The sequence below is a fragment of the Prionailurus viverrinus genome, chromosome D3, assembly GCF_022837055.1.
Source record: "Prionailurus viverrinus isolate Anna chromosome D3, UM_Priviv_1.0, whole genome shotgun sequence".
Lineage (NCBI taxonomy): Eukaryota > Metazoa > Chordata > Mammalia > Carnivora > Felidae > Prionailurus > Prionailurus viverrinus.
This window is the reverse complement of record NC_062572.1, coordinates 47,355,680-47,378,611: the sequence shown is the minus strand read 5'-3', so window position 1 is coordinate 47,378,611 and position 22,932 is coordinate 47,355,680. Positions and strand designations below refer to the sequence as shown.

At 45.4% G+C, this 22,932-nt stretch overlaps 1 protein-coding gene and 1 pseudogene across 2 annotated transcripts in view; one reads left to right on the top strand and one right to left on the bottom strand.

The window, feature by feature from the left end:
• NPC1 (NPC intracellular cholesterol transporter 1) overlaps positions 1 to 22,932 on the top strand; it is a 54,951-nt gene that overhangs the window by 31,035 nt on the left and 984 nt on the right. Inside the window, exons 7-24 of one of the 2 annotated variants that reach the window (XM_047827046.1) lie at positions 193 to 266; positions 796 to 1,166; positions 2,639 to 2,865; positions 5,199 to 5,299; positions 8,156 to 8,258; positions 11,251 to 11,440; positions 11,869 to 12,051; positions 12,761 to 12,875; positions 14,613 to 14,740; positions 14,834 to 14,974; positions 16,127 to 16,216; positions 16,616 to 16,803; positions 17,131 to 17,246; positions 17,863 to 17,992; positions 19,308 to 19,508; positions 20,476 to 20,707; positions 21,443 to 21,556; positions 22,280 to 22,442. In XM_047827046.1, the coding sequence (XP_047683002.1) occupies positions 193 to 266; positions 796 to 1,166; positions 2,639 to 2,865; positions 5,199 to 5,299; positions 8,156 to 8,258; positions 11,251 to 11,440; positions 11,869 to 12,051; positions 12,761 to 12,875; positions 14,613 to 14,740; positions 14,834 to 14,974; positions 16,127 to 16,216; positions 16,616 to 16,803; positions 17,131 to 17,246; positions 17,863 to 17,992; positions 19,308 to 19,508; positions 20,476 to 20,707; positions 21,443 to 21,556; positions 22,280 to 22,442 (2,867 nt within the window). Of the gene's footprint in view, positions 1 to 192; positions 267 to 744; positions 1,167 to 2,638; positions 2,866 to 5,198; positions 5,300 to 8,155; positions 8,259 to 11,250; positions 11,441 to 11,868; positions 12,052 to 12,760; positions 12,876 to 14,612; positions 14,741 to 14,833; positions 14,975 to 16,126; positions 16,217 to 16,615; positions 16,804 to 17,130; positions 17,247 to 17,862; positions 17,993 to 19,307; positions 19,509 to 20,475; positions 20,708 to 21,442; positions 21,557 to 22,279; positions 22,443 to 22,932 lie in introns of both variants that reach the window. The other variant, XM_047827045.1, reaches the window with a different exon arrangement.
• On the bottom strand, positions 10,691 to 10,789 carry LOC125149727 (uncharacterized; annotated as a pseudogene).

The window sequence follows — 22,932 nt, the reverse complement described above, 5'->3', positions numbered from 1 at the left end:
GTCTTAAATTTTCTCCTGAGACTGGTGAGCAGGATGACCTAGAGCAAGGGAACCTGGGGGAAGAAGGAGGCGATTAGGCAAGAAGGAAATAGGATGAAGAAGTGAGTTTTAATAGGTCTACGGAACTATCAGAGGAACAGCCTCATTATGTCAAATATCCACTAATACTGCTTATGTGCTTTTGTTTTTCAGAAAACACTATTTTGTCTCCGAGTACACCCCCATTGATAGCAACATAGCTTTCTCTGTAAATGCCAATGACAGAGGTAGGCACTTTTGTACTCAAATGGTTAGGATTATGTTTGCATGAGTGCACGTTTCCTCAGAAAATGTTGATGTGCTGTTCTGGGACAGGCACTGTGCTGGCGTCAAGGACACGGCCGTGACCAACACAGACAGGTCCTTGCCCTTGTGGTAGTAGCAGTCTAGTCAGGGTGGCAGATCGGAACCGAGGATAATTAGGGACTAGGGTAAGAGCTGTGGAGGGGCAGGCATAGCCACAAAGGTGGATGGGAAGTGCCTTGGACAGAGTGCTCAGAGAACTTTGCTTTTGTGTGAGCATTGCTCCTCTGTAGGGTGGGTGGCAGACGCCTTCACTGTGGGCAGGCAAGGAAGGTGGCTTCCTGAGCAGATAGGTGCTGAGGGTGTGCGACAGGAGGGAGGCGGATCTTGTGCCATCCCTGTGCGGACACTATTCCCAGCCCCTGTGGTAGTAGCTAACACTTTCCCTGTTCCGACTTTCAGGAATGGCTTGGCTCTTAACCTCCACCCTCCCTTCCTCTCCCGCTCTTCCAGGGGAGGCGTCCTGCTGCGACGCGCTTGGTGCGGCATTTGAGGGCTGTCTGAGGCGGCTCTTCTCACAGTGGGGCTCTTTCTGCGTCCGAAACCCGGGCCCCATCATCTTCTTCTCCCTGGCCTTCATTGCCGCCTGTTCTTCAGGCCTGGTGTTTGTGCAGGTCACGACCAATCCAGTTGACCTGTGGTCAGCTCCCAGCAGCCAGGCGCGCCTCGAGAAAGAGTACTTTGACACGCACTTTGGGCCTTTCTTCCGCACGGAGCAGCTCATCATCCAGGCCCCCCACACCAGCGCACACACTTACCAGCCGTACCCCTCAGGATCCGATGTGCCCTTCGGACCTCCGCTTGACCTCGCGATCTTGCACCAGGTAACGCGCTGTGAGCAGAAATCCGTTCTGGGAAGCCGGGTGGTTTGTTTTCTGGCTTTGACATATTGACCGGTTCTACTTGACACGGGGTTGGGGCTGAATGTGGCGGTATATCTTGAAAATCTCAACAGTAAAAAGGTAAAGATGCTTTTCATTTACTTTTCCAGAAAGCGAATGGTGGATGTTGAACTTCCTGAAAATTTTACTGTAGACTGCTTTTATATTTCCTTCATATGGCAGGTCTTGCTTCTTGAAACTGAGAGGAGCATTTCTCTGTTGAAGCAGAGTGTATTTATAATTTACTTAGGAACTTATTAAATTTTTCCCTTGGCAATTGAAAAGTAATGTGCCAGGACCCAAAGGAATGAAGCCTCTCTAACACTGTGCTGGGGACCGAGGCAGGAGCTACTGCTGGTCCGCCGCTGCAGGAATGAATTTGTCATTTCCGGAAGGTAGGCCCCGGCCTGCATTTGGTAGGAGGTACATTCGGAACGAGATCCATCCCATTCTCTTACAGAGGCCTTTAACCCTTCCCGTTCTCCCTTGTCACACTTGACCTGGAGAACTCTGTCTGTGAATAAATGGCATCCTTCCTATTTTTTTAATGAACAGTTGCTCAATCGCATGATTTTTCCTTTAAATATTGCTCTTGCCTACAGAAAGTCTGGTATCTTGAAAAACATCAAAATGGTCTCAAGACATGAGCTAAATCTTTTCTCCACTGAGTAACCCTGTGTTTCTTTTTCTCAGCTTGTTGCAAAAGAAGCACAACGTAGTCCTTTACCTCCAGGAATGTAGTCTCTGTTGGGAACCCCAGGGATATACATAAATAATCCTAGTATAGCACAAGGCAGTAGGTGGTATTTTGTTAGTAAGAGGGTATGTCGAGAGAACCAGGCAGATTGCCCCGGTCTCCCCTCTGCGGCCCTGTTGTTACTGCTGCAGAAGGGTAGAATGCGAGATATGCATGTATCCTGCCCTGAGATCTGTCCTGGTATTGGGGTCCCCTCCCTGTCTCTCTGGACACCTCTCAGGAGGGTCTCCATCCCAGCTTGCTGTCTTTTAAGAGTGGGCCTTTGGTGTCGTCAGATATTTTACCATAGCACGTCTTAGTCCTCTCCCTTGTGTGAGGAAGGATTTTCCGCAAATAACTTTAAAAAAAATTTTTTTTAATGTTTATTTTATTTTTGAGAGAGCGAGCATGAGTGGGGGAGGGGTGGAGAGGAAGGGAGACAGAATCCTAAGTAGGCTCCAGGCTCTGAGCTGTCAGCACAGAGCCTCATGCAGGCTTGAACCCCTGAACCTGCGAGATTCATGACCTGAGCCAAACTCGGACACTTAACCGACTGAGCCACCCAGATGCCCCTCTGCAAATACTTTTTATCTTCTCACCTGTCAGGGCAATAACAGTCACAATCTGAGAGAAATCCAATGTGTTTCTGGGTTTGTTTATTTTTAAAATCTTCTTTCAGGTTCTTGACTTACAAACTGCCATCGAAAATATCACTGCATCTTATAACAATGAGACCGTGACACTTCAAGACATCTGCGTGGCCCCCCTGTCACCCTATAACAAGAACTGCACCATTCTGAGCGTGTTAAATTACTTCCAGAACAGCCATTCCATGCTGGACCATGAAATAGGAGATGACTTCTTTGTGTATGCAGATTACCACACGCACTTGCTATACTGTGTACGGTACGTGGCAGGAGACGGTCATCATTCGGCCCACCAGCCCGCGAGCACTTGCTGTTGCTGCACACAGTTGTAGGTGCCAGAGGCCTAGCCGTGAGCAAGCAGCGGGACCTGCCCTGCGAAGCGCATGCTCTGATGGAGGGAGACTGACAACGAATAGATACCTGCCCTGATGCCAGGTGGAGAGGAGAGCTCTGGAGAAATTAAGCCCAACGAGGAGATGGAGGGCATTGGGGGCGTGCTACTTTAGGTAGAGTGGAGACCTGCACAGACAGAAAGGAAAGGAGGGAGGCTGTGATTATCAGAGGGAAAAGTGTTCCAAGTAGACAGGCAGCAAGCACAAAGGCCCTGGGGTGGGAGCGCTCATGGAGCATTCATGATGTATAATCGAGGAATGGCCTTTCACTCATGCCTGATTTGGAAACCACATGCTACACCGCCACTGGTCTCACAGTACAAGAATAGAAGCCTCTAGTGTTTTTTCTTGTCTTGCAACTATAAACTTCTACCACGATGTCAGATTGTTTTTGAAAATGCAGCGTCCCCTTGAGAAGTGAGGGCAGGATTGGTGTGCAGTTCAGATTGGAGAGCACTGAATCTGCTTCCCGCTGGAGGCACGTCTAGCTGGGCAGGCGGCATTTGTCCTGTGCACTGGTCACAGAGCATCTGTGCTTTGGTGACCTGTGCCCCTAGCAGGGAGGCCTGTGCCCCTAGCAGGGAGAGCAGTCTGCATTGGTGGGCCTGCTGTCCTTGCAGGCCCTGACCTGGCCTGGAGACCGGTGTTCAGCCAGACAATCACCGTGGCTGTTTTGTCACTGCAAGGACAGAGAAATTATTCCTTGTCACTTTTGAGTGTGCTGTCAGCTAACACCATCTCAGGAGCCAGCTACTTTGATATCTGGTCTGGTTTGGTGGTCTTCAGTTCTACTTAGGCTACTGGGGTGTGACTCTAGCCGATTAAGCCCGGTTTGCTCTGTTTCAAGGAGCTCGCCTCTAAAAATCTGAGCTCTCCCTGTAAAACAGTAAGGGCACGCCCATTCTCCACAGGGTGGATGGTATAGGGTGGCCATGGGCAATTTGACAACTGGAAAAAAAAAGTGAAACTTGTTCGGTTTTTATATTTAAAGGAAAAAGCTGTTTACTTCCGGTCTTACAAAATGAAAGTCAACAAAATTTTGACAGGGAGGGAGGTGCGTGAAGCTTGTGTTTAGTCTGAGGCAGGGTGTGGTTCAGATCAGTGCAGAAGCGCTCCTTGGGCCATTTCGCTCCCCCGTGTGGCTCTGTGTGCTGCGTGGTTGCCCTTCTGTGTCTCCTGCTCTGACCTCCCTCCTTACCCTCCAGCTCTACGTGGGCTTTTGCCCTAAGAGGTCCTGCAGGAACGGCACACCCGGTGCACCCAGAACCAAGCACAGATCTACTGTCCCCATACCCCGTGTCGTGTGATGGCACCTGTGTCAGCTTGAGGCTGTATCTGCATCCTTCCCCATCCTTACCTGCCTCACATAATTCTTATGGATTTTAACCTTCTGGATGAGCTCCCAAGCCCGATGTATGGGACAATGGGACTTGGCCTCTGGCTGTGTCCACGTAGCCTGTTTGCCCCAAGCAGGTGATCTGACCCCTTAGGGCCTGAGCCCATCAGCTGTGGGCTCAGAAGGGCCATGGTTCGGGTTATATATGAGAGTCTGAACAAGTGCCCAGCAGAGTTCTGGCTTAGGATGTGTCCTGAGATGCTGGTTCCTCCACTGCACTACCCTCGTCTGGGCCCTTGCACGGACCTCCTGACTGGTCTGAGGGCTCTTCCTCCCCTTTCTTTCCCACATCCAGACCCTTCTTCTGCTTTGCCGCCCGAATTCTCTTTGTAAAACAGCGTATGACACCCTTTTTTTTTAATTGTCTGTCCCTCCCTCTTTCCAGCCCCATCCCTTCCCTCTGAAGTCCTCCCCTTTGTGGGTGCCTCCTGCTGTAGACAGGACTTGGTGTGGTTCCTCACACTGCCATCCTGTTGCTCTCTTCTAGCATGTACCTGTTCTCGCTCATTCGGTGGCAGTTTCCTCTATTAGTGCTCCATGTACCGTGTGACATCCCTTCCCACGTGCACCTTGCCCTGAGCGATAATGACCACATCGTGCTCTTTTTGCCTGTCTCTCACTCAGTGGTTCTGAGCTCCCAAAGGCAAGTGCTGAACTGCATTATTCACCTGAGAAATAATGCACAGAGCCCACATCATGCTTACGATATAATCGGCCTCTTTAACTGTTTGTCGTGCAGATGTTTAGGTCTCTGTGATGTCTTGAGGCTTGTTGTAACTGGGAGTTGTTTTCCACACTTCTCAGGGCTCCTGCCTCTCTGAACGATACCAGTTTGCTCCATGATCCTTGCCTGGGTACATTCGGTGGGCCAGTGTTCCCGTGGCTTGTGTTAGGAGGCTATGATGGTAAGTAAGAGGAGCTTCCTCTTTTCCTATTAGGTGAAGTAGTTTTGGTTCTGTCACTAACAGGTGCTGGTTATGAAGATTTCATAAATTGAACAGTCTTATGAATTCCCTATCTTAAATCCCAAGTACATTCTCTGGCTTTGGGTTTTGTTCTGGATGTAAAAGAAGTGGATGGTGTTAGCCTTCTGAAGGTCACATTCTGGGAAGCTGTCGAAAGCTAAAGACTCTTCACCAGAGTCATGCAGTAGTTCATTTCCACGTAACTCATTGTTCCACTGAACAAAGTGTTCATGGAGAGATGATATGTGGGATGTGGGGAAAAAGAAGCAAAGTTGATCTGGTTCTTCCTCCTCAACCAGTTAGTTGAGGATTGAGACACTCTTGTAGGGGGAGGAGTGATTGGTTTGCTCTTTACTGGTTCCATAGCACCTTAGAACAGACTGTACCAGGTATGATGGGGTAACGATTCAGGTAACACCTTTGGCGTCCAAAGCCAAAATAGGCAGTTAACAGGTTTTCCTCCCGCCCACAGAAGAGGTCAAATAGATGTTGTTCTCCTCGCCAGTGGGAGGGGAGAAGTTGTATCTATATTTAAATTTTCCTCGCCTCATATAATGGCATTTCTAATTAGTGGGGAAAAGACAGTGTCACCAACTGGCGAGCCATAGCCGTCAAAATTAAATTTGATCTCATACTTCATTCCTTCCATCCAAATAAACTTCAGATATATAAGGAGGGAAAGTTATTAAATGTAAGAAATACAAGAAGTGAAACTTATTAAAGATCTAGAAGAAGATACAGGAAGAATTTTTTTGAAAATTTTTAAATGGAGAAGGCATTTCTAAGCAAGACACAAAACCCAGAAGCCACAAAAAGGAAACATTAGTGAGTTTGACTACATAAGAATTTAAAATTCTGGGGCACCTGGGTGACTCAGGCAGTTAAGCATCTGACTCTTAATTTCAGCTCAGGTCACAATCTCATAGTTAGTGAGATCGAGTCCCCCTGCACTGACAGCACAGATCCTACCTGAGATTCTCTCTCTGCCCCTCCCCCTCCATCAGTTAATAAATAAACATTTTTTAAAAAGTGTTTCTCGGGGCGCCTGGGTGGCGCAGTCGGTTAAGCGTCCGATTTCAGCCAGGTCATGATCTCGCGGTCCGTGGGTTCGAGCCCCGCGTCAGGCTCTGGGCTGATGGCTCAGAGCCTGGAGCCTGTTTCTGATTCTGTGTCTCCCTCTCTCTCTCTGCCCCTCCCCTGTTCATGCCCTGTCTCTCTCTGTCCCAAAAATAAATAAACGTTGAAAAAAAAAAATTAAAAAAAAAAAAAAGTGTTTCTCTTCCATTGCCAGATGCAAATCAGCACTTTTTTTTTTTTTAATTCCTATGTAGAAAACAAACACCATAAATTTAAAAAGCAAGCAACAAACTAGACAGGGAAAAAACAGTATACATAACAGATAGTGTGCCCTTAATATATGAAGGGCTCTGCGGGGATGCCTGGGCAGCTCAGTTGGCTCAGTTGGTTAAACGTATGACTTTGGCTCAGGTCATGATCTCACAGTTTGTGAGTTTGAGCCATGTGTCGGACTCTGCTCTGACAGCTTGGAGCCTGGAGCCTGCTTTGGATTCATTCTCTCTCTCTCTCTCTCTCTTCTCTCTCTCTCTCTCTGCCCCTCCCTCACTTGTGCTCTTTCTCAAAAATAAATAAACTAAAAAAAAAAATTATATATAAATATATATGAAGGCTCTGGTGAAAAAAAGAAAAGGTTAACAGCCCAAAAGAAAAGTGGCCAAAGCCATATGAAAGTTAACAAAGGAAATACAAATGGCTGTTAATTATATGGGGAAAATGCTCAACCTCACTCCTAGATAGTGAAATGCATCTCACTTCAATCTTTCCCCCTAATGAGGGGGAAGACATAAGAGTTTGATAAAACAATGCAGGGTGCGGAGGACCCCAGTGTTACTGGAAGTGTATATGGTTCCTAGAATAGAATGCAAGCTCCAGGAATGCAGGGTTTTCCTCTCTTTCGTTCACTGGTATATATCCATAGTACCTAAAATAATGCCTGGCACAAAGCAGGGTCTCAGTAGATATTTTGCTACGTAAAGAAATGGAAAAACAGGATAGCTTCTTTGGAGGGCATTTTGGAGGAATTTATCAAAATTAGAATGGCACATACTTTTTGATTCATTACTTGTACTTGTAAGATTTGATTCTGCAAATATGTATGTTGTTACACGTGAAAAATATCAGATTATTCTTTGTAGTATTTTTGTTCATAATTTTAAAAATTGCAAAAATGTCCATCAATTGGAGATTGGTTAAATTACACTAGAAAATATGATACAGTAGAAAAAAGAATAAGGAAGCTCTTTATGTCCTAAAATGGAGCCATCTTCCAAGATATAAATTAAAAATGTAATGTGCAGAACAGCGTGCTGCTATTTGTGTGACTAAGAAGGAAAGGGAAGAATACAGGTGTTTGCTTGTGCATGTGTGGAGTATCTCTGGGAAATAGTTCAGATGGCCACAGTGTGGGGAGGAGAACTAAGGATTGAGGAAGGAGAGACAATGAACACCTTTTTGCTCTGATGGAAATTTTTACCATGCACATGCTATTTAGTTAAAGAAGTTACCCTTCCTGAGTGAATCTCTGTCTACACCAGATACAGCATCCTTTTTATTCATTAACTGAGCTACATAGACATGTCAGTGAACTTGTGATTTGTTTTTAGAGTACAGTCTACAGCACCTGTGAGAAATCAGTTACCTGGCTGTCATGTAATTTGCCCTCGTGTCTAATTTTCTGCACACTTCTTATCTTCTTAATGTCACATTTTTCCTTTTCAGATCAAAATTACAATAATGCCACAGCCCTTGTGATTACCTTTCCTGTCAATAATTACTATAATGATACAGAGAGGCTCCAGAAGGCCCAGGTCTGGGAAAAAGAGTGAGTTGCTGTCTTTGTTGTGTGGGGAGCTGGACGCTAACAGAATGCACTTAAACCACAGTCAACTCAGTTAATAACCAACATCAGGTCTAAGTTATGTCATTTTTTTCATTTGGTACTAATGATGTTAAGAAAAAAAAATCGGTGTATCTGTAAACATTGTTTGAATCTGTATCCCTGCACAGGAATGCAAAAGTATATATGCAGAAATGTTCCCTGCACCCTTTTCTCATAGTGAACACCAGGAGCAAGCTGGGTGTACATTAGTAGGGGACACACATGGTAGAAAATCATGCAGTCATTAAAGATGGGTAAGTAAATGGTTCCAGGTGGAGGACACAAAAGCTACAGTCAACGTGGTTAGGCAAATATATGCTCTCCATGGTAGAAAAAATATCCATCCCTAGAAAAAATATCAAGCAAGGGGCCCAGGAAATTGTTGACTATGTTTATAACCCCTAAAGAATAGGAACAGAGAACGGGTTTTGACTCTATACCTTTCACTGCTTTTTTTAAAGAACTTTGTTTGAATATAAATCCTATGCCATACGTTTCACCCATTTAAACTGTGTAATTCAGTAGCTTTTAGTGTATTCACAGATACCTGCAACTGTCACCACAGTGAATGTTAGAATTTTTTTTTTTAATCTCAAAAAGAAGCCCCCTAATCCTTTAGCTATCACTCCCACCCGTCACCCTCAGCTTCCCACATCCCGGCCCTGTGCAAATATTAATCTCATTTCTGTCTCCATACATTTTTGTATTCTGGATTTTTACATGAATGGAAGCGTATATATGGACTTCTGTGTCTGGCTTCTTTCACTTAGTGTGTTTCTAAGGTTCATTCAAGTTGTAACATGTATCAGTACCTCATTCCTTTTTATGGCTGCATAATGTTTCATCCTATGGATATACCACATTTTTATCCACTAACATTTGATACACATTTGGGTTGTTCCTACCTTTTTGGCCATTATGAATAATGCTGCTGTAGACATCCATATACAGATTTTTCTGTGAGCTTCTATGTTTTCATTTCTCTTGGATATATAACTAGGAGTAGAATTTCTGGGTCATATGGTGACTCTTTGAAGAACTACCAGAGTGCTTTCTATGGTGGCTGCACCATTTTACATTCCACCAGCAGTGTATGAGGGTTCTAATTTCCCCACGTCCTCCCCAACATTTGTTAGCTGACCTTTCGATTCTAGCTGTCTTAGTGGGTGTGAATTGGTATTTCATTGCAGTTTTGATTTGCATTTCCCTGAAGGCTAATGATTTAAAGCCTCCGTTTTGGTGCTTATTGGCCATTTGTGTAACTTCCTTCGAGAAATGTCTATTCCTATCCTTTGCCTGTCTTTAGCTGGATTATTTGTATTTTTATTATTAAATTGTAAGAATTCTTACATATTCTACAAGGCCGCCATCAGCTACATGATTTCCGGGTATTTACTCCCATTCTTTGGCTTGTTTTGTTTTCTTGATGGTGTCTGTTGAAGCGTAAGTTTTTAGTTTTGAAGTCTAGTTTTTCAATTTTTTTGTTGCTCATACTCTCAGTGTCATATCTGAGGAACCATTGCCCAATCCAAGGACATGGAGATTTATGCCTGTGTGTTATTTGGAGAGTTTTATACTTTGTTTATTTATTATGTTTATTTATGTTTACTTTTGAGAGAGAGACAGCACAAGCGGGGGAGGGGCAAAGAGAGAAGGAGACCAAGAATCCGAAGCAGGCTCCAGGCTCTGAGCTGTCAGCACAGAGCCCAACGTGTGGGGCTCGAACTCACGGACCGTGAGATCATGACCTAAGCTGAAGTCGGACACTTAACAGACTGAGCCACCCAGGTGCCCCCAGAGTTTTATATATTTAGTTCTCACCTTTAGGTCTTTGATCCATTTGAGTTAATTTTTTCATGTTAACGTGAGGAAGAATCTAATTTCATTCTTTTTTGCATGTTGCTATCCAGTTGTCCCAGACCATTTGTTGAAAAGATTATGCTTTCTCTCACTGGGTAGTCTTGCCATCTTGTCGAAAATTAGGTGACCATGGATACCTGGTTTATTTCTAGACTCTTAGTTGTATTCCTCTGATCTTTGATTTTTATGTCTGTCTTTGTGCTGATACCACACTCTCGTGACTACTGTTGTTTTGTAGAAAGTGTGAAATCAACAAGTGTGTGTCCTCCTCCTTTGTCCTTCTTTGAAAAAGAAGGGTTTCGCTCTTCTGGGCACCTTGCAGTTCCATGCGAATAGTAGAATCAGCTTATCTTTCTATGAAGAAGTCAGCTGGGGCTCATAGGGATGGCATTGAATCTGTAAATCAACTTTTAAAAGTTTGTTTCATGAGCGTATGTCTTTATTATAATATGCTTTGTTTAGGAATCTTTTTTAGTGAAAAAGAAAGGAGACCATGAACCAACTTTTTTTTTTTTAAACAAACACTTCATGAATTTGTCAGCTTTGCTCAGGGGCCATGCTGATCTTTTCTTGTTCATTCCAGTTTTAGTATATGTGCTACCAAAGCCAAACCCGCGGACCAACTTTTAAACTTGTTCTAGGGGTGCCTGGGTGGCTCAGTTGGTTAAGCGTCTGACTTTGACCAGGTCATGATCTCATGGTTCATGAGTTCAAGCCCCGTGTCAGGCTCTGTGCTGACAGCTCAGAGCCTGAAGCCTGCTTCAGAGTCTGTGTCTCCCTCTCTCTCTGTCCCTCCCCCACTCATGCTCTTTCTCTCAAAAAATGATTAAATATAAAAAAAATAATAAAATAAAATAAACTTGTTCTAAACTAGATTCAAGTGGTAGAAACTTCAGCGTGTCTGGAATTTTGTACTCTGAGGGTGTCTCACCTTCTAGTCTCCAGCGTGTAGAAAATCCTAATGTGGGCATAGGTTAAGTAGACATGATTTGTGTGTCATAGAAGTTGGAAAGAAGTGTCTCACTTAGCTGTCACTAAGCTTTAACTAAAAATATAAAATTTGCTCACTCTTTAGGTTTATTAATTTTGTGAAAAACTACAAGAATCCAAATCTGACCATTTCTTTCACTACTGAGCGAAGTATTGAAGATGAACTAAATCGTGAAAGTAACGGTGATATTTTCACTGTTATAATCAGCTATGCCATCATGTTTCTGTACATTTCCATAGCCTTGGGGCACATCAAAAGCTGTAGCAGGCTTCTAGTAAGTGGTGTTTGTGTGTGTGTCTGTGCTGGAGAGAAATGGTGATGCATCGCATGATGTCATTTTTTGCCTCTACTTAATCGTAACTCATTTTGTTCAAAACTAGTGTACATTCCCCTGTGTTTTAATCGTATGTAACATTTCTGTTTCCTGCGGCTGTTTTCTCCAGGTCCAAGCCTTTGGTTTATTTTAAACTTAAAATTTATTTCCCATAATCCAGTTTTTTCTAATTTGTCCACACCATCAGCTAAGAATGGTTGCTTATAAAACATTGCTAGGGAAGACCTAGAATATTTCTCATTTCTTCTCTCAAACTCAGGACTTTTAACTCCAAATCAGCTATACCCAAAAAGAGGTAAAACACGAGAACCTTTTAGTCATAGGACAAATGATACGCTGACAGTTTGTGTCTTTGTCGCATGTCCCAGGTGGACTCTAAAATCTCCCTCGGCATCGCGGGGATCCTCATTGTGTTGAGCTCAGTGGCATGCTCGTTGGGCATCTTTAGCTACATTGGGATCCCCCTCACCCTCATTGTGATCGAAGTCATCCCATTCCTGGTGCTGGCTGTTGGGGTGGACAACATCTTCATTCTGGTCCAGACCTACCAGGTATATTTTCATTGTCTCACAGAGCTGGGCATCTGACCAAAAACTGGGCTCCATTAATGGCTTTGCAGTTCCATGCAGAGTATTTGTGAGGGTGGACAATGAGGAGGCTTTGGTTCCTTTTCTCTGTGTTGCCGATTGGTGTCCATAGCTCGTTTGGGACATTTCGAGACCAAGAAGTTCATCCTTCTCTTTGGTTGGTGATTTAGATATATAAAGTGAAAATTCATGTTTTAAATATGTATGAAAAAATGGCTCTTGCGCTTGTGGAAAGTATTTTGGACATGCCTGTTATTAAAATGATTCTCCAATAGTGTAGAAGAATCAGAGATTTGCCAGAGATGCCGCTGATGGAGAAAATGGTCTCGGTTAATTTATTCTGTCCCGGTCCCCTTACTTGGAGACTCATTGGCATGTAAGAGTGTCTTTAAATGTCCAGCCACCTGCAGCCTGCATTCCATGTATTTTCCTGATAAGATGATCAAGTCTTGCCTTGAGCTTCTCGCCTGTTACCTAGCAAAGGGGTTTAGTAATACCTGGATGAATTATCATGACAAGTGTGGGTCTCCCATAAAAATTTATGTACAATAAATAGAAGCTGCTAATCATTCTTATTTACCAATGAGTTAACACAAAGCAACAAAGAAGCAAAGAGGTGGCATCGTTATTTAGAAATTTTAACATCCCTTGTTTTGCGTTTTGTTTTTTTAAGCGAGATGAACGTCTTCACGGAGAAACTCTGGATCAGCAGCTGGGCAGGGTCCTAGGAGAAGTGGCTCCTAGTATGTTCCTGTCATCCTTTTCAGAGGCTGTAGCATTTTTCTTAGGTAATCACTCTTTGAATTCTACCAATCCTACAGTTTTCTGAGCCTCGGAATAGAAGGATCTGGGCTGCTTCCTTGTTTGAGCTTTATTCCATGACTGGAAAGTAGCAGAGCAGACCACGGGAAAATTTGCTGGCAGTATCTGGGGTATCATTTTGGAAGCGTCCTCTTCCTCCTGTTGTTTCAGGACAGTGTTGATGTTGGGGTCTGGGATGACAGATACCTGGAACTCCTCTGTTGCTCCTCTTTTTGTCTCCCATGGCCAGTGTTGATCCCTGAAAAGGGCATTCTCACAGAGCCGCATAGCATTCCATGCAGAGTCCACAGGTGTTGGCCTGCAGGGAGTTTGCCCATGTTCTACCAGACAGCCTTCTGCCTCTGTACCTACAGAGCACTGGGGGAGCACTGTATGGGCCACGCCTCATACAGGGAGAATAAGCTGTAGCAAAAACCAGCGCTCCCATGTTTCTTTCATATGGAGAAATCACCAGCCAGCCTCACTGGCAGGGCGGCCTGCCCCCATCTCTGGTGTGCAGTAACAGTAGAACGAGAAAACTGAGTGCATCTTCTGAGGAGGAGGCTGGATTAGAATTGCCCCACAAGTCCAGAGAGAGACACAATTTGCGGGTCACAAATGGAGATGCTTCCTTTGGCTACTCAGTCACCTTACATGGGGCTGTTGTTGTAGGGTCACTGAAGGTAGCCATCTTTCAAATCAGACGCGCTCATATGCTCTTCGTCATTTCCACAAAGCAACGCACTTTGACGCCCGTGGCCCTTATACTTCCTCTTGATGGATATAGGTGCAACAAGTTATTTTCTCTTTTTACCTTTTTTAGCAGAAAACCAGCACAGGTGTGATGGTAATAGACACTGTGCCTCAAGGCTGGAGTGACTTTGTGGGGACAGTAAGAGCAGTAGAGGTTGTGGCACGCAGAGTGCACAGGTCTACATGTTGCTGGCCCAGTGGCGCTGAATCTAATTTTGTTTTTCTTTTCTTTTCTTTTTCTTCTCTTCTCTTTTCTTTTCTTTTCTTTTCTTTCTTTTTTTTTTTTTTAAAGCAAAGCTGTGAATCTAGATTTTTGTGTAAGACCAAAAGTATTTTGTTAAATACTGGCTACTTATTTTAAGAAACAGCTTTTTGTCCTAAGATGGATTGATCTAGTGTGGGCCACACAGGATACATCTGGCCTCTGGGCTGCCAGTTTGCAGTTCCTGGGTATTAACCTAGTACCTCTGACTTGGAGTGTCCTCAGCTGATTGTGACAGAAGTGGGAGACTAACATTGTTGATGTAATAGCAGAATAGAAATACTGCCTCTCTATAGAGTGAAGCATAGAAGGTACTGTAAGAAATGACCCATGTTGGCGGTTCCAAAAGTTTAATGTGCATAGCTTTGCCTGGAGAGCCTCTTAAATACAACTGAATTGGGTATGAATTCCCACTGTCCCGATTAAGTAAGATAGGGTTAGAGCATAGGAACCCACATTTTTAACTCGCCAAGTGGTTCTGATGCTGACACCATTTTGCAAAAACATTGGACTTATGGTTTGTTTCCAGTTGTGGTGTGACAACCACAGACTTCAGCGGCGTTCCTCTGTGGCGGTGTTGGGGGGCAAGGGCCTTCTCATGGCTGCAGCCTGTTCTGGCTCCTGACACAGCCCAGCCCACAGCAGTGTAAGACTTGCACAGAGTCCTGTGCTGCAGGGGCCGTGACGTGGCAGCTTCTCACCCCTGCAGGAGCGCTGTCAAAGATGCCGGCTGTTCACACCTTCTCTCTGTTTGCCGGGATGGCAGTCCTCATCGACTTCCTTCTTCAGATTACCTGTTTCGTGAGTCTCTTGGGGTTAGACATTAAGCGTCAAGAGGTAAGTTAACAGGATCACAGTCTCCTAATCAGAGTCTAGAATCTGACTGAAGCAGACGGAGAGTGTGACCTTTGTTCCTCTTCGTCCTCTCAGAAAAACCGTCTGGATGTTCTTTGCTGTGTCAGAGGCTCTGAAGATGGAACCAGTGTCCAGGCTTCAGAGAGCTGCTTGTTTCGGCTCTTCAAGCACTCCTATTCTCCACTTCTGCTTAAGGACTGGATGAGACCAATTGTGGTAGGAGTTCGTGGTTTTCCTTCCCAAAATAGATCTGTCATGTGCATTCTAAGAAATCGGCTCGCAGGGCCCTTGGGTGGCTCACTTGATTAAGCGTCTGACCCTTGATTTCCGTTTAGGTCATGATCTCACAGTTTGTGAGATCGAGCCTCGAGTCAGGTTCTGCGCGGACAGTGTGGAGCCTGCTTGGGATTCTCTCCTGCTCTCTCTGCCCCTCCCTCTGTTCACTCTCTCTCTCAAAATAAATAAATAAACTTAAAAAAAAAAAATCTGCTTGGGAACTCTGACAGCTGCTAAGTATATATCCAAAAGCAAATGTGTACAAACATATAAAATATTTTTCTGGCTAGCTTTTAGCAGTCAACATAATCAAGTTTTTATTTTGATATTATACATTCATAGAAAGTTGCAAAGATAGTACAGAGAGGGCCCAGTTTCTTCCTGTGGTCTTACATAGTTGTAGTTCAATGTCAAAACCAGGAATTTGACATTGGCACAGTGTGTGTCCAGTTCTAAGTCATTTTATCACACGTGCAGATTCATGTAACCACCGCTGCAATCGATATACAGAACTGCTCTGTCACAACACTCTCCCTCAGGCTGCCTCTGTATAGAGTCACACACAGCCCTCCCCACACCCACTAACCCTAGTCCCCAGCAACCATGCAAGAGCTTTTTGTAGTTTATGTACTGGATGTAGCCAACAGTGATAATCTATCACTTCTCTACTAAAAGCACATAAATTAGTCTCCAATAATGGTAAAGTAACACTTAACATTTATCGAACACTTCATATTGGGCATTACGCTAAAATCTGGATTACCGCCAGATTTTCTCATTTAATCCACAAAACTATCTTATGTTATACATCTTTTATTTTTCCTATTTTACTGATGAGGAAATAGAAGCTAAAAGAGAGGGTAAGTGACTTCCCCAGGGTCACTCAGCTCATAAGTGATGGAGCCGGGATTTGAACCCAGGTAGTTTGACTCTAGAGAGTATGATCTCAGCCACTACCCCTTCTCTCTACTTAACATGTCGTTTAAACTTTTCAGTTGAGGAAAGTCCTGTTTTTTATGTGTTTAAGATTTTGTGTTCTTACGTTCTAATACACTAAGCAACCACTGTCTTATAACTCACTTTTCATTTCAGATAGCGATATTTGTGGGTGTCCTGTCATTCAGTGTTGCAGTCCTGAACAAAGTGGAAATCGGATTGGATCAGTCTCTTTCAATGCCAGATGTAAGATGCTTTCTCTTTTATCTTGTTGAGCCAGTTATTTCAAGCTAATGCCTGCTTCGAAATGCAAGTGCGGACAGGCTCTCCCATGTTAGGAGAAAGCTGTGCCCGTGGGAGTCGTCTTAGCGTTTGAACTCTCAGGCAGCCCACTGGCGAGCCAGAGAAGGCGAGCAGCAAGTCTTTTACCTTGTAAGGTGCCCTCCTGAGGGCGGGCCAGCCACGGGAGCTCCTGGGGTGCAGGGAGGGTGAGCAAAAGGGAGCTGGCTGGGTAGGAAACCCCGAATCTGAGCTGGGGGCCTGTCGACCAGCAGCATCCAGTGCTCTCCTGATCCTTAGCGATCATCACCTCACTTCAGCATCATCAGAGCATTCATCCTCTGTCCTATTTGATCCTTTTTTCAGGACTCCTACGTGATGGATTATTTCAAGTCCCTCAAATACCTGCATGCAGGTCCACCTGTGTACTTTGTCCTGGAGGAAGGGCATGACTACACCTCTCTGAAAGGGCAGAACATGGTGTGCGGAGGCATGGGCTGCAATAACGACTCCCTGGTGCAGCAGATATTCAACGCGGCCCAGCTAGACAGCTAGTCAGTACCACCCGGTCGTCTCGTACTGTAGTGGAAGCGGCCAGAGTCCGCGCGGGCCTGAAATTTCTCACTGCAAATGGATTTGCTTAGAAAATTCATTGTTCCAAATCCTGCTAACTCTAGCTTTACCTGAGCAAAAGCTTTTAAAGGACTAATTTACCAATTCATATTCCGAAGTATTTTCCATTAAGTGGTAATGAAACGTGTCTTTTGACTGGGCAGCTGTATAAAATCTAGAAAAAGAAGTTAGGTTTCAGAAAAAGGACTGAATCTAAAGACTTCCTGCCTGTGGAGCAAGTCAGTAACATCTCCCCTCCTTTTCGTTAGTACCCGAATAGGCTTTGCTCCCTCTTCCTGGATCGACGATTACTTTGATTGGGTCAAGCCTCAGTCTTCTTGCTGTAGAGTCTACAACAGCACCGATCGGTTCTGCAATGCTTCAGGTACTTTCATCACCTTTTCCAAATCTTTCCCTTTTCTCTGAAGACTTTTGACATAATTTGAAGCGAATTTGTACTTCACCTCGGGTTATACTTACGTATCTGCCAGTGCCGGGTCTCATAGCTTTCGTCACCATCCCTTCCCTCAGCCATGGTCTCTGAAGGGGGTTGTGTTCTTTCTCTCCCACCTCCCACCGCGGGGCTGCAGGCTAAGCAGGGCCCGGGCAGGGGCATCTTATGATTGGTGTCTGGCCATAGTGTCTCACAGATGTGCTCCCCTTCATTAGCACTGTTGCCCTACAGTTTTGTTAGGAGTGTTGAAGTTGTCCTAGAATTTTCTTGATAAAAACATGGAAGCTTTGGACTCTGAGAACACCAGCTGAGGTTATCCTTGAAGTGGGAAACCTGCTTCGGGGAAGAAAGTGTGTACAGGCTGCCTCAGGTGAAGATGGGATCTCAGATTTATTAGACTATGAAAATCATCTGTGCTGGAAACTTTTGGATCTGGAAAAAGATTCAGGAGAAGAATTCCCCCTCATTTCTTTATCAGTGTCTTTAAACATTTCAAAATCTGGAGACTAATCTTCTGACCTCGGCCCCTCCTCTGTGCTTATGCTAGTGGTTGACCCTGCCTGCATCCGCTGCAGGCCCCTCACCCAGGAGGGCAAACAGAGGCCTCAAGGTGGAGACTTCATGAGATTCCTGCCCATGTTCCTTTCTGATAACCCGAACCCCAAGTGCGGCAAAGGGTAAGTGCCACTGAGCCACTCAGATACGTGCCTGCCTCCCGTTGCTGTGCACTGGACAGCTGGCGGAGGGCTGGGGTCGAAGCAGTCACGTGGAAAAGGTCTCTTCTCTCCCCCTCCCTGCCCTGTCCCGATCCTTCTGTGAAAGCAGAGAAACGTAAAACACCTTTAAAGAAAACTCCTCCTCATTTTCAACTAGTTTACCCTGGCTCGAGTGTTTGTTCCTTCCTCTCCTGTGTCCTGGCCCCCCTGGCTGCACGGATGGGTGCAGAACCCTGTGCAGGTGTCCAGCAGGGCAGAAGGGGAGCAGGAGCACGTGGCATTTCAGAGTGTGTTTAGTTGTGTCTGTGGGTGTTGGGGACAGCATCTCTGCTTGGCATGCCACCCTGGGTTAAGGTTTAGGTTCTTATAGCCCCCAGCCTGTCTGGACATGATGTTATGGGGTGTCTCACTCCCCTGTCTTGCCATGCGGCCAGTGACCCATGGAAGCAGCTTGTCTGGGCCCAGAAAGAGGGAAGATGGCTGGAAGTCTGGGGTGGGGTGATTCAGAACCTTTTGTAGGAGGAAGATGAGTGTCCACAGGTATGTTAGGTAAACCCTGTTTTTCCTAAGAATGTGTAATTGACCAGAATCCCGTCAGTTGGTCATGTGTGTCATGTCTGCTTTGATACCTATAGTCGGTACTGTGTCTAAAAATAAGAATGAGTCTTGCAACTTGGTCTGCTCACAGACTGAATGCCTTGGCCTACATAAAACAAATCCAAGTACATTCAGCTTTTAAGAGGGCAGCAACCACCACTTAAGGGAGCCTCCTGTGTGCCAGTAGCATGCCAGGCTCCTCACTTGTTTCAGTGACTCATCACACAGCCCTGGGAGTAGGTGGCAGTACACCTGTTCACAGAGGACACCACAGCCCAGATTCAGTAACTTTGCCCAGGGTTCTGTGGCCAACACGTGGCACGGCTGAAACCAGTCTTCTGGCCATCAACTCCGGGGCCCTTCCTTTCCCGCCTCCTGTTAACACAACGCTGCTGCGCAAACACCATATGAAAGCACATTTGGTTGTGAGCAAACCAGATAGAGAAATAATAGCACCTGTGCACCAGAACAACCAAGAGCAGTAAAGAAAAGCCAGTGTGCAAGAGAACAAGCTAAAACCTTCCTCGTTCCCTTTCAAGGGGCCTTCCCGTCCCTGAACTTGACATTTGGCCTGACCTTTGAGCCCAGGGTCAGATGATTTCACTTAGCCTTGAGTGCTCAGGATCTGCAGATCCCTTACAAGGTGTGGCTGTTCTGACGCCACCGAGTCTTCTCTTAGGGGACATGCTGCTTACAGTTCGGCAGTTAACATCCTCGGCAATGACACGGGTGTCGGAGCCACTTACTTCATGACCTACCACACCGTGCTTCAGACGTCTGCTGACTTTACTGACGCCATGAGAAAAGCCAACCTCATCGCCAGTAACATCACCAAAACCATGGGCCTTGAAGGAAGTAATTACCGTGTGTTCCCATACAGGTAGTGTGAATTTTCTAAGTGAGGGTGTCATAGGTTAGAGCCCACACCCTGGGGGCTCCCTTGGTGGGATTTTGATACTTGGCTTTCATTCTGACACCTTCTCCATCATGAACACAAGCACAGTGCATCAAGGGAAGTAGCATCTGGGTGAAGAGGGCCAGGATCTACAGCACCCACCGAGGTCTGCGTGCTGGACATGCAAAACTCTGTCTCTGGGCTAGAGCTCACACTCTGAAAAAGACATACTCTAAGATGGCACCCGAGTGGGAGGGCACAGTACCTGGGGACCAGACTTCACGGAGAGGGCCGAGCTGCCGTTCCTGGTCACAACCGCTGGGTATCCCCGACTGCTGATTACCTGGGACGGTGCCTTTATGGAGGCTTTTCTTTTTTGTTTGGGTGTTTTCCTTACTAAGAGAGTATCTTAGGAGATACTGAATTTGGAAAATATGGAAAAGTAGAAGAAACAAGTGATTTTTCCCCGTGCCTCTGATCTCACTTAAAGAGTTCCGACCTGTTCCTGACAGGACAGCCTGTTTTTCCATTGAGGAAGTTCTCAAATTGGATGTCCCAATTACAGAGAAGAGCTGGTTAACTTTTCCCAAAAAGCATTTTCTGCTCAGGCCCTGCATAGACCCTATTTGACTTGAGGGAATTCTCAGGATACATCAGGACTTGGTTTTTCAAAATACCATGAAATACTCTGTAAATACCTACGAAGCAGAATAGGTTGGGCTTATGGACATACATAGTACACATTTTGGGTCATTATTAGGCCCTTCTTGGGTGTCAGTGGGCAATCAAAAGTTCACTAGAATTACTGTAGAGGAGTCTCACACAGACGAGGGCAGTTTATGAACGGGATGTGTCTCAGAGTGGTTTCAGTTTTGCAGTAGTGGCAGCATGAAAGGTAGAGCTTCCAGAAGCAAGAATGAGCTGTGACAGAACCTGCTTCTCTCTTCTCCAGTGTGTTCTATGTCTTCTACGAACAGTACCTGACCATTATTGATGACACGATCTTTAACCTCAGCGTGTCCCTGGGAGCCATCTTCTTGGTGACCGTGATTCTCCTGGGCTGTGATCTGTGGTCTGCAGTGATCATGTGTATCACCATCGCTATGATCTTGGTCAACATGTTTGGCGTCATGTGGCTGTGGGGCATCAGTCTGAATGCAGTTTCCTTGGTCAACTTGGTTATGGTGAGTCCTGGTCCACTCAGTCCATAACTCCTGTGTCCCTTCTGTGAACTAGTTCTTGGGGTAAAAGACCAAGACCAGCTCCTGTTCTTGGACAAACAGGATGGCTGCTAGATGGAGTGAGGATGTGGGAGGTACTTAGGACATTGAAAATGGGACTTTGTTGTGTTGCGAGGGTATTTTGCCTTTAATTTCTTACTCTGAAGCGTTTGCAAAAACGGTTGTAGCCCGATGACAAGATGTTCACTTTTTATTTAGAAAAACTCCTTCCTGATGGAATTCTTAGCAGTACCTTTTGCTTCCCATGCAATTGTCAGGTGCTATTTAATCGTCTTGAAGATGTGAGCATTTGAGAAAGCATTAAAACAAAGTGTGTCTGTACTTAAAATATGAACTGTTTGGGGCGAGAGGAGCAGCAGTGAGGCCTGACTAAAGCAAATCTGGTGATCGCGTGCTGGCTCTCAGAGGGTGGGGGTAACGTGGGTTCAGCAAGTTCCCTTAAAACAGGCAAATTCGCTGTAGAAAACTGGAGCTCAGGGTGCTGGGCCTTGAGGGTCTCACGAGTTGCCTGGTACAGCTTCAGTTGGTATGATAGGGGATTGGTATACACAAAGTTAAAGGGGATGCTTCAGGCTCCTGAGCTACCTGGGATGCCCTGCGAACCATAGATCGTGGGAGAAGAGGGCCTGCTTAGGATTTTCAACCACAAAAGGATGTAATGGAAGCACTTTTTTCCAGAGCTGTGGCATTTCCGTGGAGTTCTGCAGCCACATAACGAGAGCATTCACGGTGAGCATGAAGGGCAGCCGTGCACAACGGGCAGAAGAGGCGCTTGCTCACATGGGCAGTTCTGTAAGTAGCCGGGGTAGACATTTCCACATAAAGTGCCCAGCTCGTCGACTGAGTGCTTCTCAGCAGCTGTAAAATTCAGTAGGGAGAACAGAATTTGAATCCTTTAAGAACCAAGGGTAAGTTTTCAGGCATTTCATGAAATAGCTACATCCTGAAATTCTTTATAACTGTTTCCATTGGCAAATCCTTTGTAGACAGGCAGAAGACGAACCGAGAAGTCTGATTTGAGGACCGGAAGGCCTTTCCATGTAAGACACAGGCCAGCCATGTGTTGACAAGCGAGGAAGCTGTCACAGAGCCCATGGTGCAATTTATAGTTCAAGCCCAGAATCTTCTTAGGTCAGCTCCACAGCCTGCTTTAGCCTATCAGCCAGTTACTTTGCCAGCCTAGAAAATACTGTTACAGAGAACAACTAACACTTGTAATAATTTTAGATAATCGCTTTCACCTAAAAAATACAAGGAAATCTGTTTAAAGACAGAACCCAGTGTCTATGCAGCATACACAGATTTTATTTACCCTTACACCTTTCTTTTTTTTTTTCAGGCCCATAAGCAGCAAATCAATTTCAGGTAGAATGTAATGCTTATTAACTCTGAAGACTGGGGTTCAACCCCCACCCCCATTGCTTTGGGCCTTGCCCATCTAGAAATCAGTGTGTGAGGAAATGTGGAATTAGAGTAGGTTGGTAAGTGCTTTCTAAACCCCGTCTCTTCTTTCAGGTGTTCAGTGGAATCACACTAACAAAATTTGGAGGGATTGTGGTACTGGCCTTTGCCAAATCTCAGATTTTCCAGATATTTTACTTCAGGATGTATTTGGCTATGGTCTTACTGGGAGCCACCCACGGCTTGATCTTCCTCCCGGTCTTACTCAGCTACATAGGTAAGTGTTCTTGTTTTTAAATGGGTAGGGGAAGTATGCTACTAAAGGAGAAGAAAGATCTAGAAGCATTCTTTTGTACTAATGGTCATTTAATTGGTACTAAGTGTAAAAAAAAAAAATTCTGAGATGAGAGTCTTGTCTAGGGGCTTCACGGCTGTCCAAACAACTTCACTAGTGAACCACTAACACTTTTCCTCCCTAACAAGTTCCCCATGTCTGCCGAACAAGGCCCAGAAGTCAGACGCTGAAGGAGCCTGAGTGGCGGCGGTCCAGGGGGTTCCTCCCTGCTATGGAGAGGAGTGGCCGGGCCGCTGGCCACAGCCCAGCAGTGCTGAGAGCACCTTCTGGTCCCTTCCTCCCTGTGCCAGCAAAGTGCTCCCTCTGCTCCTCGGGTCATGTCTTGAGACTACCCTTAAGGTCTCTTTACTTCTGCGGCCACCTCAGCTTCTGTAAATGACCTGTGGTTGAAAGGACAACAGTACTAATTTGC